Source organism: Aphanomyces invadans, assembly GCF_000520115.1.
Source record: "Aphanomyces invadans strain NJM9701 unplaced genomic scaffold supercont1.29, whole genome shotgun sequence".
In the NCBI taxonomy this organism is placed as follows: domain Eukaryota; phylum Oomycota; class Saprolegniomycetes; order Saprolegniales; family Verrucalvaceae; genus Aphanomyces; species Aphanomyces invadans.
Window position 1 is genome coordinate 457,655 of NW_008580174.1, and position 14,282 is coordinate 471,936.

The 14,282-nt window shown below is 58.1% G+C and overlaps 5 protein-coding genes across 5 annotated transcripts; 1 reads left to right on the forward strand and 4 right to left on the reverse strand.

The window, feature by feature from the left end:
• Positions 1-134: 134 nt before the first annotated feature.
• Positions 135-4,714, forward strand: H310_11077 (carbamoyl-phosphate synthase, large subunit; the record flags this gene model as incomplete). Its single annotated transcript, XM_008877629.1, has 1 exon — positions 135-4,714. One exon carries the CDS (start codon positions 135-137, stop codon positions 4,647-4,649), a length of 4,515 nt encoding a protein of 1,504 aa, XP_008875851.1. The 3' UTR covers positions 4,650-4,714.
• On the reverse strand, positions 4,597-7,712 carry H310_11078 (hypothetical protein). Its single transcript, XM_008877630.1, has 4 exons — positions 7,128-7,712; positions 6,812-7,079; positions 5,644-6,764; positions 4,597-5,602 (listed from the first exon to the last, which is right to left on the reverse strand). The coding sequence occupies exons 1-4, from the start codon at positions 7,653-7,655 to the stop codon at positions 4,904-4,906; spliced, it is 2,616 nt and encodes an 871-aa protein (XP_008875852.1). The 5' UTR covers positions 7,656-7,712; the 3' UTR covers positions 4,597-4,903.
• Positions 7,713-8,176: 464 nt separating this feature from the next.
• Positions 8,177-10,246, reverse strand: H310_11079 (hypothetical protein). The gene is made up of 5 exons (XM_008877631.1): positions 10,210-10,246; positions 9,455-10,152; positions 9,212-9,394; positions 8,558-9,149; positions 8,177-8,503 (listed from the first exon to the last, which is right to left on the reverse strand). Exons 1-5 carry the CDS (start codon positions 10,219-10,221, stop codon positions 8,303-8,305), a joined length of 1,686 nt encoding a protein of 561 aa, XP_008875853.1. The 5' UTR covers positions 10,222-10,246; the 3' UTR covers positions 8,177-8,302.
• A 216-nt stretch (positions 10,247-10,462) lies between these two features.
• H310_11080 (hypothetical protein) lies at positions 10,463-11,280 on the reverse strand. The gene is made up of 2 exons (XM_008877632.1): positions 10,996-11,280; positions 10,463-10,951 (listed from the first exon to the last, which is right to left on the reverse strand). Exons 1-2 carry the CDS (start codon positions 11,099-11,101, stop codon positions 10,533-10,535), a joined length of 525 nt encoding a protein of 174 aa, XP_008875854.1. The 5' UTR covers positions 11,102-11,280; the 3' UTR covers positions 10,463-10,532.
• A 1,452-nt stretch (positions 11,281-12,732) lies between these two features.
• H310_11081 (hypothetical protein) lies at positions 12,733-13,645 on the reverse strand. Its single transcript, XM_008877633.1, has one exon. The coding sequence runs from the start codon at positions 13,631-13,633 to the stop codon at positions 12,806-12,808; it is 828 nt and encodes a 275-aa protein (XP_008875855.1). The 5' UTR covers positions 13,634-13,645; the 3' UTR covers positions 12,733-12,805.
• Positions 13,646-14,282: the final 637 nt, after the last annotated feature.

The window sequence follows — 14,282 nt, forward strand, 5'->3', positions numbered from 1 at the left end:
ATAATTCGAAATTGGAGTAGGGGTAGGACTTGTATCTTGTGACGTGGATTTTGCTGACCTAATTTCAACACGAAAATAGGATGTCGGCATTTATCCATGGCGGTGATCTTGTGGAGGTGTGTTCATTCGACAAAATGCCACGAGGGAAGCGCACCGCCAGCGACAGCGCCGACGCGACGTCCACGACTGCCAAGAAGGCCACCCACACCAATGCCCTCTTGGCGGCGGACGAAGTTGAGAAAGGGACGCTGCACTTTGAAGATGGCATGTCTATCCAAGGGGTTTCCTTCGGCGCCAACAAATCCATGAGCGGCGAAGTTGTGTTCAACACAGGCATGGTCGGGTACCCCGAAGCATTGAGCGACCCGTCGTACAGCGGTCAGATCCTTGTCCTGACGTTCCCATTGATTGGGAACTATGGTGTGCCGTCCCAAGAGATCGACGAGTACGGCTTGCCCAAGAACTTCGAATCGAGCAAAGTCCAAATTGCCGGTCTCATTGTGTCCGAGTACTCGTTTGAACACTCGCATTGGAACGCCGTCACGTCGTTGGGCGACTGGTTGAAGGCACACAACGTTCCTGCGCTCTACGGCCTGGACACGCGCATGATCACGAAGAAGATTCGCGAACACGGGTCGTTGCTCGGGAAAATCGAGTTCCCCGACCAAATCATCAAAATCGAAGACCCCAACAAGACGAACCTTGTCGCGAAAGTCTCGCCAAAGGAAGTCAAGGTGTACAACAAAGGCGCATCGCCCAAGATCCTTGCCTTTGACTGCGGCATGAAGCACAACATCGTGCGGTACTTGCTGTCCAAAGGCGTCGAGCTCACAGTCGTCCCGTACGATTTCGACCTGGCCAACTCAAACGCAAACTACGATGGAATTTTCATCTCGAACGGTCCCGGTGATCCCGAAATGGCCGATGCCACGATCAAGTCGATCCGTTGGGCGATCGAGCAAGAAGGCGACAAGCTCAAGCCGATTTTCGGCATCTGTCTCGGCAACCAGATCTTGGCCTTGGCCGCTGGCGCCACCACGTACAAAATGAAATACGGGAACCGCGGCATGAACCAGCCTTGCATTGACATGCGCACGACGCGCTGCTACATCACCCCGCAGAACCACGGGTTCGCAGTCGACACGGCGAGCTTGCCGACAGGCTGGAAGACGTTCTTCATGAACGCGAACGACCACTCGAACGAAGGCATCATCCACGAATTCAAGCCGTTCTTCTCGGTGCAATTCCACCCCGAGGCGTGCGGTGGCCCGACCGACACGGCGTTTCTGTTTGACATGTTCTTGGACAAGGTCAAGGGCCAGCCGTCGAAGCTGACCCTCATGGACACGTCACTTTACGACCGCCCCGTGTTTCGAAAGGTCGTGCTCTTGGGCAGTGGCGGGTTGAGCATCGGTCAAGCTGGGGAGTTTGACTACTCGGGTTCGCAAGCGATCAAGGCACTCAAGGAAGAAGGCATCCAAGTGATTCTGGTGAACCCAAACATTGCGACGGTGCAAACGTCCAAGGGGTTGGCCGACAAGGTATATTTTGTCCCTGTCCGCGCGTCCACCGTGTTGGAAATTATCAAGAAGGAGCGACCCGATGGGATTTTGGTCTCGATGGGTGGCCAGACGGCGCTCAACGTCGGGATCGAGCTTGAACAGAGCGGCGCGTTGGCAGCACACAACGTGCGTGTGATGGGAACGCCCATCTCGGTCGTGATCGACACGGAAGACCGCGAACGCTTTAGCGAAAAGTTGGCCGAGATTGGCGAAACCATTGCGCTGAGCAAGCCCGCCAAGACGGTCGAAGAAGCCGTCGAAGCCGCCAACGAGATTGGGTACCCCGTTTTGGTTCGTGCCGCGTTCGCGTTGGGCGGTCTCGGCTCTGGCTTTGCCGAAAACGACAAGGAGCTCCGTGCGCTGGCCAAGAAGGCGCTGCACGGAGCCGGCAACAAGGTCGGCGACCGACAGATCCTCATCGACCAAGATCTCCGCGGATGGAAGGAAGTCGAGTACGAAGTCGTTCGCGACGCCAAAAACAACTGCATCACGGTGTGCAACATGGAGAATTTCGATCCGTTGGGCATCCACACGGGCGACTCGATCGTTGTCGCGCCATCGCAAACGCTGAGCAACTCGGAGTACTTTAAGCTCCGCGCGACGGCCCAAAAGGTCGTCCGCCACTTGGGCATTGTCGGCGAGTGCAACATTCAGTACGCGCTCGACCCGCACTCGGAACGGTACTGCATCATCGAAGTGAATGCCCGATTATCGCGCAGTTCGGCGCTCGCGTCCAAGGCAACGGGGTACCCCCTCGCGTACGTGGCGGCCAAGATCGCGCTCGGCATCGACCTCGTCAGCATCAAGAACAGCATCACGAAAACGACGACGGCGTGCTTTGAACCGAGTTTGGACTACTGCGTTGTCAAGATGCCGCGATGGGACTTGAAAAAGTTCAATCGGGTCTCGAACGACCTCGGCAGTTCCATGCTCAGCGTCGGCGAAGTCATGAGTGTGGGCCGCAACTTTGAAGAGTGCATTCAAAAAGCTGTTCGCATGGTGAACCCCAACTTGGACGGCCTGAACGCGCGCCCGGTCGACTTTACGTCGGACAAGCACGAGATTGAAGCCAATTTGAAAAAGCCGACGGACGAGCGACTGTTTTACGTGATTGCTGCTCTCGACGCCGGGTACACGATCGACCAAGTGCACGCGCTGACCAAGATCGACCGGTGGTTCCTCTCCAAGCTGCACCACATCTCGAGCCTCCGCAAGGGCATGAAATCGCTTGGGGCGCTGGACAAACTCACGACAAACCACTTCAAGACGCTCAAAACGTACGGGTTTTCCGATCGCCAGATCGCGACGGAAGTCGCAAGCACCGAGTTGCACGTGCGCAACCGCCGCAAGTCGTTCGGGGTTGTCCCGTTCGTGAAACAGATTGACACGCTCGCCGCCGAGTACCCGGCTCAAACGAATTACTTGTACATGACGTACTCGGGCATGGAGGACGATATCCCGATGGACGATCATGGCGTGATGGTCCTCGGGTGCGGCGCGTACTGCATCGGGTCGTCGGTCGAGTTTGACTGGTGCGCCGTCTCGGCCGTCCGCACGCTGCGCGAACTCGACTACAAGGCGATTGTTGTCAACTACAACCCTGAGACTGTCAGCACCGACTACGACGAAAGCGACCGGTTGTACTTTGAAGAGCTCAGCTTCGAGCGCGTCGTCGATATTTATGACCGCGAGAACGCCCATGGCGTGATTGTGTCGGTGGGCGGCCAAATTCCCAACAACTTGAGCATGCCGCTCCACAAGATGGGCGTCCGCCTCCTCGGGACGTCGGCTGAAAGCATCGACAAGTGCGAAGATCGCAACAAGTTTAGCGCGCTCTTGGACAAGATTGGCGTCGACCAGCCCAAGTGGACCGAGGTCACGACCACCGCCGCCGCCGAAGACTTTGCTCGCCAAGTGCAGTACCCTGTCCTCGTCCGCCCGTCGTACGTGCTGTCGGGCGCCGGCATGATTGTGACGTCGTGCGAAGCCGAGCTCCGCGATTACCTCAACAGCCCCAACGTGTCGGCGAGCAAGTCGATTTGTATTTCGAAATTCATCTTGAACGCCAAGGAAGTCGAGTTTGACGGCGTCGCCAAGGACGGTCAGATTCTGAATTACGCCATCTCGGAGCACGTCGAAAACGCCGGCGTGCACTCGGGGGACGCGACCCTCGTCCTGCCTGCGCAAAAGCTGTACGTGGCCACCATCAAGCAAGTCAAGCGCATTGCGTCGGCGATCGCGCGGTCGCTCAACATTACCGGCCCGTTCAACATTCAGTTGATGGCCAAGGAAAACGAAGTCAAAGTGATCGAGTGCAACCTGCGCGCGTCGCGCACGTTTCCGTTCATCTCCAAGACGTTCGACTTGAACTTTATCGCGCTCGCGACCCGCGCCATGCTCGGCCTCGCCGTCAAGCCGGTCCCGATCGCGCTCATCGACATTGACTACGTTGCAGTCAAGGCGCCGCAGTTTTCGTTTACGCGGTTGCATGGCGCGGACCCGACGCTTGGCGTCGAAATGGCGTCGACGGGTGAAGTCGCGTGCTTTGGCACCGACATGCACGAAGCGTTCCTGAAGGCGCTGCTCAGCGCCGGGTTCAAAATGCCCAAGGACCAAAAAACGATCTTGCTCTCGATCGGGAGCGACGACATGAAGCGCGAGTTTCTTGAAAGCGCCAAGATTCTCGACGAGCTCAAGTACAGCCTGTTTGGGACGCCCGGCACGGCTGCGTTTCTCCAAGAGCACGGCGTCAAGTGCAACGTGCTGTACAAACCGAGCGGAAAGGACGTCAAGGGCGCGGTCGACGGCGCCGTCGAAGCGATCAAGAACAACAAGATTGAAATGGTCATCAACGTCCCGGACGGCGGGTCCCAGCAAGAAGTGTCGGATGGGTACCTCATCCGCCGCGCGTCGGTCGACTTTGGTGTGTCCTTGATCAACAACATCAAGTGCGCCGTGTTGCTCGTCCAGGCCATGGAAAAGGTCCAGAAGCTCGAGATTTGCCACATTGGCGAGTACTATGCGATGCCGACGCTCGGGTGGAGCACCGGCAAGAGCCTCCTTGCCCGCAAGATGTCCATTTGCTAAAAACACCCCTCTACTAATCTATCCCTCGACTCACTCGATGCAGTCGCCGCCCTTTCCATCGTCAACGTATGCGACACAGCTCGTCCTACACACACGTCCCACTCGATCCCCGCGTCCGTCCGATTCGTTGCTTTGTCTAGATGGCCGCGTTTCGTCGAGTCGAATGCACTGCGGCGTCGTGATCTTCACGAAGGTGGTCATGTGCCCCTTGCCATCGTCGACCCAAAAACATCACCCTGTGTTGAACGTCCGTGCTAGAAAGTGTACTCTTTGCCAGGGTGGTTGAGGGGGGGAAGGCGCCGAGTGCTGCTTTGGTTGGTTTCAATGTCGGCGCAGGTGGGGTCGCCGTCGAGTTTGGCCATCGCGGACGTCGTGCTGCTGCCGCCGTAAAAGTCTGTGATCGAAACGCGTGCTGGGTCTGGGACTTGCTTGAGTTTCCACTGACGGTAAACGATAAAGCCTTGGCGCACGACGAGAAAGACGACGACGAGGCCCTGGAGCGACACGATCACGTAGCCGACGACGGTGCGCGCGGTCGGCGGCAGTTGGACGACCGCCGACAACAAAAACGCCGTCAAGCCAAGCGCTGCAATCTTCAGGACTGTGATGAGCGTTGTCGCGGCCTGGACAAACTTGGCCAAGTGCGGCTGACGCACTTCCAAGTACAGGACAAACACAACGTGGAGGCCGACCAGGGCGACGACTTGCGCGAGGCCCGAGAGGGTCGACAGGCCCGTCGTGATGCCGACACTCAGCGCCAGGAGCATCTTGACGACAAAGAAGAAGCGGTTGGCAAAGTTGTATTCGTCGTAGAGGCACCCATACCGCCGATGCACCGACTTGTCGTAATGATCTTTTGTCCCGATGTCGCGGAGGTCGTGCTCGTGCTGCCGCACGACCAAGTACCCGTACACGATCGTGCCCACAGAGAGCACGAGCAGCGCGGCCATGGCCTACACCCGCGTGACGTCCATGGAGAGAGAGAATCGCGTACCACAAACACGCTGACGCCCCATGCGTCGCCACCGACGTCCACTGCCTGCGTGATTTCAAATGTCGCAGTGACACCGATCGCGTACTGGCCGACCACTGCGAGCAACATGCACGCACCGACGCCGCGGTCGACGATTTGGTCGCGAAGCCGCGTGAAGTCGTTTGAGACGGCCAACGCCCCCACGAAAACGATCGCGACAACGACAGCGATGGCCCCAGCCGCAACGCATATGCCCGTCAACGTCACGTAAAACAACTGATCTGGCCGAACCCCGACCGTCGCCGCGTACCGCTCCATGCCGGACATGGTGTTGTCCGATGCGGTCGCCAACGATCGGCCCTGCGCGCTCGACGACGGTGGCGTGTACTTGGCCGATTCCCACGTGAAGAATGAAAACTGGAACGGCGAGATCGACGCCGCAACGATCCCCATGGGCGGCGGCAACCGCTCCACGTTCAACTGACTCACGCTTGTGACGAAGCTCGCCATGTCGAGCAAACTCACAGCGACGCTGAGCGATGCCGCTGATCCGGCCGCTGCCGCCGCACCACTCGACGTCACCACCGCCGACGACGACACAATCGAAGACACGGCCACGGCGGACGCCGACGTGGCAACCCCAATGAAGGTGGCATATTGCGTAACAGACGCCGTAAACGACGCGACCGACTCGAGCGGCGTGTGCGGGACCCAGTCGGTCTGTGGCGCAAAGTCCGCGGCGCGCACTTGCTGCTTCTTGGCTTCTTGAATGCGGTGGTTGAGGTCGTCGGTGGGGTTGGTGGCCGTGTCCGAGGGCGGGATGTACACGGGGCACGTGCACTGCGCGGGCGATCGACACGCATCGACGACCGCCATCGAAAAATTGTGAAAGTTGACGATGTCTTGGGTGCGTGCCTTGAGCTGGCTCGTCATGGACGCTGTAAACCACTGGGAAAAGTCAAAGTTGGCGTAGATGGCGCTGCCAAACCCTGGACGCGCCGACTTGTACGCCCACGAGTTGTTGATGCAGGATGGAAATGCGCACGTTGTGAGGCAGGATGCGACGGTCACCGCGGGCAACGACACATCCCCACGGTATGTCGCGCACGCGGCGTGCTTAACGGCGGCTTCCACGTCCAAATCTACGGCACTTGACGTGACGACGAGCGTTCATGTACAGGGAGTGCACCTGCTCCACCGCACGTCAGCCCACTCGTGATCCATTTGCCGTAAAAACTCGCGTCGCACGCAAATGCGACGTTGTTTTCTCGATCCGAGAGCCGGCGATCGCCCGAGACGATCGAAGGAAGCGTTGCAGTGGTGGTGGTGGGGCGCCATGTCGTGGTCGCACGAGCGTTCGCGGCTGGCGTCCCTGTGGTGGGCGCTGCGGTGTTTGGTACACTCTCGTCGCCTGGTGCCACGGTGGTCGATGGGGCCGCCGACGTTGGTGTGTTGCTCTGGAGAAAAGGTGGTCACGAGCATGTCATGGTTCGGCGAGATCGTACGGTGGTCAAGGAAACTGACGTCGTTGGGCGATTCGTAGTCGTCAGAGGACCGACGATGGTGTCGGTCGTGTTGGACGAGTTCTTGGCAGCGTTGTTGGCCAGGATTTCGTCGAGCACGGCGTTAAATTCGGTCGTGACAATGGCCGACGTGAAGATAAATGGACATTGCACAGCGGCCACGACGTTGCTGGATGTTGTCGATGGGGTCGACGACGCCGGGCGGGCAGTTGTGCTGGTTGGCGTCACCCCATTTGGCTTTATTGTAGGGGCGGGAGTGGTTATGGAGGTGGCACTTGGCGTGGGGGTTGTTGTTGCCACTGACGCGGATGTGGTGCTCGGAGTGTCCGGATCGACCGTGGTGGATGGTGTTGACGACGGTTGCGACGTTGTCGTCGGTATTGCGTTGTCCATGGCAGCAAACGAGACATGCTCTGACGGCATCTGCTGATTTCCATGGCTAGACGGCGCGAAATCGGCCATGACTGCTGCACCCAACACCGCCATCGCGGCGGCGGTGAACGCTTTCATATCGTTGCGGTCGGTAGAAAGTTGTGAGCGGAGAGTTCGCCACCCCTAGCAGGGCCCACCTGAACTTTTTGTGCATGGTATATCCTGTCACAACAAATACCCTGCAACATTCGCCAAGATACGTCGAGCATTTCGGGAACTTTTATGGTCCAAAAGCCCTTTCTTTCAATAGACTGTGTCATTTAATAAACTTTCCGCTACCATGAATGTTAGGTAATCGCCTCCGTCTTTGCAGAATTTCGATGACAGGATTCTTGCGCCGTTCACGCAAAATCTACCCTGAGTCGTATACAAATTTCAAGTATACTGCTGAAAATTGAGCTTTCGAGACTGCATGCAACAGAAAAATGTCCAAAATATACGTGAAAATTTGGTCGAATGTGCGACAGACCAAGCGCTTGCGACAATGCGATCGAGGCACGCGCGCCTGTCGAGGCGATCGCCACGTCAGCGTCGGCATCGTATCAACGGGATGAGCGGAAGGCTAGGCGAGAAGCGCTTTCTGCCGTCAACATGTTGCAGCTGGCCCCTGTGACCGTGGACACAGACCTGTCCTTGACGAACGGTGCGTGCACCCACGACGGTGGTGGTGCCCCATCAAGTCAAATCATCATGTGCGAAGTAGTTACGGCAGTGGTCGTTCTAGTCTACTTGGTTTGCAGCACGCCGGCGGCAATCAGCTTTTCAATCTTGGCCATCACGCCCGCGTTCTGTAAGTGGCGCTGGGCGGCCTTCGGGTCCGTCTGGAAGTCATTCAGGACGTTCTGCATGACAGGGTCGCGCAGAATCGCTTGAATCTCGGGGTCGGCCATCCCGTGCGCCGCGCGTTCTTGGTCCGATTCACCGGCCTGTGTCGACAGGTTGATCCGTCAGCATTCGACGACATCCGCGCTCGTTCGTACCTGGATCTTTGCCTGCACGCTGTACAGCCCTTCCTTGCACTCTTGGTTGTTCGGGTCCAAGTTGAGCCCTTTTTGGTACGATTCCATCGCTTTGTGGTACTCCTTCATGAAAAACTGAATTGCGCCCATGCGGCTGTACGCCTTGACATAGGTAGGGTCGATCGATAGCGCCTTCTCGCAGTCGGCCTTGGCGTCAGGAAATGACGTCAGCTTGGTGAGCGCGGCGGCGCGGTTCGCGTAGTACACGGCGTTCGTCGGGTCGCGTTTGATTGCTTCCGAGTACGCTTCGACGGCCTTGGGGAAATTGCCTGCTTTAAAGTAGTCGTTGCCAAGGTTCTTGGCTTCCAGGCCCTTGCCCACGTCCTGGTACGCCAACTCCTTGGCCTTCTTGAGCTTCTTCTGCGCGTCCTTGACTTTCAAATCCACTTCCTTCGTGCGATGTTCGACTTGAGCATGCTCGTATGCTTCAATGGCTTTCATCAGGTTTTCTTCCGTTTCGCCTTGCTTAATGTATGCCGTCGCAATGCGCACATATGCCTTGGCAATCAGCGAATAGTCGGCGCGGTGCTCGCGACCGATCTCGATGGCCTTCCTGCAAGCAAACGAGGGTAAACATCGTATGCAGTCGACGTCGAGTGGGAGCAATGGACGTACTTGCACTGTTCAATGCACTTTTCATAGTCCTTCAGTTCGAGGTAGACCGCCGCCAAGTTGGAGAGGTACGACATGTTGGTTGGGTCCTTCGACAACGCTTCCTCGTACGCCGCAATCGCTTCGGGGAATTGCTTTTGCTTGTATAGCGTGTTCCCGCGAGCCTTGGATTCCTCGGCAGCCTTCCTATCATGCATTTGGAAGGATCAAGTGACGACGACTTCACGGCAGCACGATGCAACGTACTTGTTCGCACGGACTTGCTTTTCTTCTTCGGTCAATTCTTCTTCAAACTCTTCGGCCGGCGGCGGCGTCGGTGTGGCTTCTTGCTTGGGCGCGGCCGGTGGCGGTGTGAAGTCGGTCGACGCGGCCGGCTCGTCGGGTCGCATCATGCCACCAAAGCCCAAAAGTTCAGCAAACACAGTCATCACACGCTGATCGCTCATGTATTCGTTGAGTTTGTTGGGGTTTTGTTGGATATCTTGGAGCTTGCGGACAAATGCTGGATCCTCAAGGAATCCACGCGTGCGAGGGTTCATGGCAAGCTTGGCAAACATGTCGGGGCCAAAAGCAGCGGCCATTGGGTTCGAAGACTCCATCGCCTTCTTTACTTCTTCCAAACCTCCGACGCAGGCAGAGTTGTTGGGTTCCTTCGCCAACCCTTCTTCATACGCTGCCAACGCATCGTCGTATTTCTTCAAAGCGTGCAACGCAGCACCCTTGCGTGCATACCCCTTCCCCCAGTCACCCTTGACAGCAATGCAGCTTTCGGCATCCTTCAGTGCCAATTCGGCGTTGCCATCGCTCAAGTACGCTGCACTGCGGTTCGAAAAGTACACGTGATTCGACGCATCCAACGCAATCGCTTTCGTGTAGCATTCAATCGCTTCAGCGTTGTTTTTTGCCGACAGAGCGGCGTTGCCCTTTGCCTTCCATTGTTCAGCCTACACATGCACACACACACATGACCTTCCTGCATGCCCCATCGAGCAAGCGTGTACCTCCGCAGACATGGTGCTTTGCTTTTCTCGGTTGATACGAAAATGCTGCGGTCGACAGGGCCACCCCTTTCCACATATCGGCCGGAATTTTAGCCAATGAAATTTCTTTTTCCACATATTGTCCAATTCAAAATTAGTATTTGGGGAATTCAACTGCCCAACACGAAATTTCGAGAAACGTCGAAAGGGAAGGTGCCATGCCCGATCCGGGGTCATCGACGGGCGAGTGCGACGAGTGGGCAATGGACGAGAGAACGGAAGAGACATCATTCATGAACAGGACATATGCACAGCTCTCCGGCCTACGTCGTTGTAATCTACATCTAGTCCAAGTTGTCGTCGTAGTTGATGTGAGCCTTCTTACGCAACTTGCGAGCCTGCTTCTCCAAACGAACAGCCTCTTCAAGACGCGCACGGGCTTTGTGCTTGCGGGCGATGGCATCTGGAGGCGGAGTAGTTGAGAACCGAGTGCCGGATTCAGGATCCCCAACTGCGGGCATTTCTTCGAAGCGTTCAGTTGCACGACGCTTGGACGGGCACACCATGGGCTCGCCAACCTTGGCATCGTCGTTCGGGGCCGTGTATCCGCACTGCGTCACGTCGAGCTTCAAATATGCAAGCGCATCCAACACTTCGTCGCGGTCGGCGTCAGCGAGCTTGTCCACGAAATGAAAGCTTTGTGTGCGCAACCCCTTCAGCACGTGTGCAAATGCGCGAGGGCTCCAGTCGACAAAGATCGGGCCTGACACATGGCTTTACCACAAAGCTTCCCATCGACCCACATACCTGAAGAGCGTCCGTCCAGAAGGCCCTGGAACACCGAGTGGCCGCATGCCATGAGGGTGGTGGTGGTTGTGACGAAGGAGGTGCCGCCCACATTGAGTTCCACCATTTTGTCTCCGATGGCACCCCAAGGATGATGATGGTGGTGGCCTTGATGATGCGAGCAGTAGTCGTGGTGGTGATGAGAATGGTGATGGTGGTGATGATGGCGGGGGGGGCAGTCGTGATGTCGGCCATGGTGGTGGCCGTCGCGATCGTGGTGGTGGTGCGGGTGGTGACGATGGTGGCAATGACAAGGGCCATGCCACAAGAATATCGCTCCCACAGCGAGGGCGAGAAGGGCGAGGCCGACTTTGAAGCCGCGGCAACGAGGTCGACGGCTCCACCCATGCGGAGAGTCCATCGGGCGCAGCGGAGACCGTGGCTCTTCAGGGATGCTCATGCTTCGGAAGGCTGCGCAACACCAAATGCCAAGCTTTTGCTCTCGACCAGGAGGTTTTTCCACGTCCTTTCGCGCCGATAACGTTCCATGGTCGTTGAAACGATTCCAACCGGAAGGGTGGATGCGACCGACGAGAGCCCGGCACGCCTGAAACCCCGTCGAAAATGGTAGAGCGATTGACTGGTGTACTGCGAAGGGAGATCTTGAGGCAGTTGTCCACAAGTTTGGTATGCATCGCCAGCCCCGGTGCACAGCCCGCTTGGCTTTTGAGCCAGGTGCGTCAACGCCTTGGTGATGCCATGCGCATCTCGCGCCGTTCGAGTCCCTCTCCTCGTGTTCATGCGCTGGTGGTGAACTGCACCGTGCCACTCGTCTGTGGCCCGTGCGCCAGGCAGAATGCACGGAAGGGAACGGGGCGATGGTTGCCGGGGAAGGTGGCTCCATCGTCGAGTTGCCGGTCCTCCATTTCCAAGCGACACACGGGGCTCGACATAGTTGAGGCAGCGATTTGCAACGACTTGACGATGCAGACGACCACGCAATCCACTGGAACGTCTGGGCTGGTTGGAGCCACATCCAAGCCGAGCTCATCTCGCGGGTCCATCGGGCATCACTCGGAGTTGTGTCGAAAGTTGGAGCACAAACCACAACATTCGCGACTTTGGACGATGGAGGGACGCCCATGAGTCTGGCAAAGGCTGCCACATCAGGTCAGATCGTTCCGTCCAAGTGGGCGCGAATGTTCCGTGGGCAATTTCATACGTGGCAAGTGCCTGTCGCGTTGAGCGAGTGCGCGGAATACGCCTGGCTACCATCGGTCGACCGTCAGTTGCATTCGCACGGTGCTGCCCCCTCCCCCGCACGCACTTGACATCCGCTATCCCTGAGCCTGGCAGCCCAGGCAATGCTCCTGCCACCCGACCGCTCCCGTCATCGTCACGTCGATGAGGTCCAAGTGTGCCCCCCCATCGCGGTAGCCAAGGCAGATTGCAAGTTGTTCTTGTCGAGCCAGCCACCTGCACGACGCATGAGGTTGTTTGAGTGGAAGGCGTGCAAGGTGCCATGATGGACTCACTCGTGCAGGGATCGCCAGCCATCAGATGGAACGCCAGGTGCGTCGCGTCCGGAGTCTTTTCCACTGCAAACCCAACAGCCTGATGCATCGTTGTGATGGGGTGGCGGTTGTGACACGATTTTGTTGCTGCGGTCTGCCGCGTTGGTGGGTGTCCATGCTCGTGCTCCTGGAGCAGCCCAACCAAACAATGGCCCACCTTTGCGCACGTGGACGTACTACAAACGCGCGCATTCCTTGGTGGCGCCAGTGGTGCTTACATGGACACACCGATTAAGTTAAACGACAAGATCTCGATTCTAACGCGCCATAGGCTCGCCATTGACAAAGTTCGCGCCGAGGGAGTCCATGTCGCTCACTTTCTTGTGGCGAATGCAGAGCCCGCTGAGACGACCGGCGTGGTTGCAGCCGTTGACGCGGCACCGCTTCCCACCGCCATGGCTGTAGCACGACCCACCGACTTGCGCGCTCCGTGTGCAACCTTGGACGTCGCAGCGACGGCCTCCGCCGTGGGCGATGCAGAACCCGCCCTTGTGGGCACACTTTTGGCACCCTTCCCACTTGCAGTAGATGCGGCTGCCGTGCTTGCCACCTCCGTGGCTATAGCACGTACCGCCGGCTTGGGCGCTCTTGCCGCAGCCATCGACGGAGCACCGACGGCCACCTCCGTGACCGATGCAGAACCCGCCTTTGTGAGCGCACTTTTGGCAATGCTCAACTTTGCAAATGTGGCGGCCGCCGTGGTCCATGCACACGCCCTTTCGCTTGGCAGCATTGGTGCAACCTTCAAACGTGCACAGTCGGGTGGCGGCCTTCTTCCGACGCTTGGGGGTCGTGTCCGTCGAAGAAGCGGTCAGCGGCATGCGCGCGGCTGGAGATGAGATAGGCGGTGCGACGCCATGCGCCAGGCACACACCGTGGACTTTGGCAAACCTCGTGCACTGCTCTCGGCTGCACGTACGATACCTCGAGTCGTCGTAAATGGAGTAGAGGGGTCGCAACGGGGGCAGCTGTGGCTGGCGAGGTTGGCCGCTGTGCAGCAAGGGCAGGACAGGGCCGTTGGTTTCGCCCCACGGGGGAATCTGGTGTGCCGATCGCGTGAAGGGTGGCAGCGACGTCGCTGACATGTTGCGAGCAAAATGAAAAGTGCGACGTGTGCTGGCACTGCCGCCCACATCCGCCACATGGTCAGATAACACGAAGGTAGGTCAGTCGCATACGAGATGAAGTATGGTCACGCCTTGCACGCGCGACGAGCTTCGGACGGCAGCCACACCCACGGCGGGTGGCGGGCGCAACGATTCTCAGGTACTACTGGTACCAGCCCACCGCTTTCCCGTTAGAACCGCCTCGATACGAACCCCAAGTCGATGGCATTGGACCACCACGTGGCGGACGTCATGTTTTCATGAACATCACCCATACATGCTGCTGACACATGGCCCGACCCGGCAGCACTCCAGGCTACAGTGGATTGTCGCCGCCTCTATTCGCCACGTGAATCACCCTGGCAGGGACCGAGCCCTCCCCTGAAAGACCACCTACGTCGCAGGGCGGCTTGGCGCTGACTTGCCCCTCTCCCCCGCTTCAACCGCCCGCTCCAGATAGCAGGGCTGGCAGCTACATGATGCCCCCCACCTTCGTAAAGCCTCATGACACAGTAGGTCTGCTATGTTCCAACGGTAGAGTGTGCTCGCATATGGGGCAAGTCGTCGACCAAGGCGTGTCTCGAATCCGCCGTCGTCGTGTGTGGGTGGTGGCGCGGACCTGTGAAAC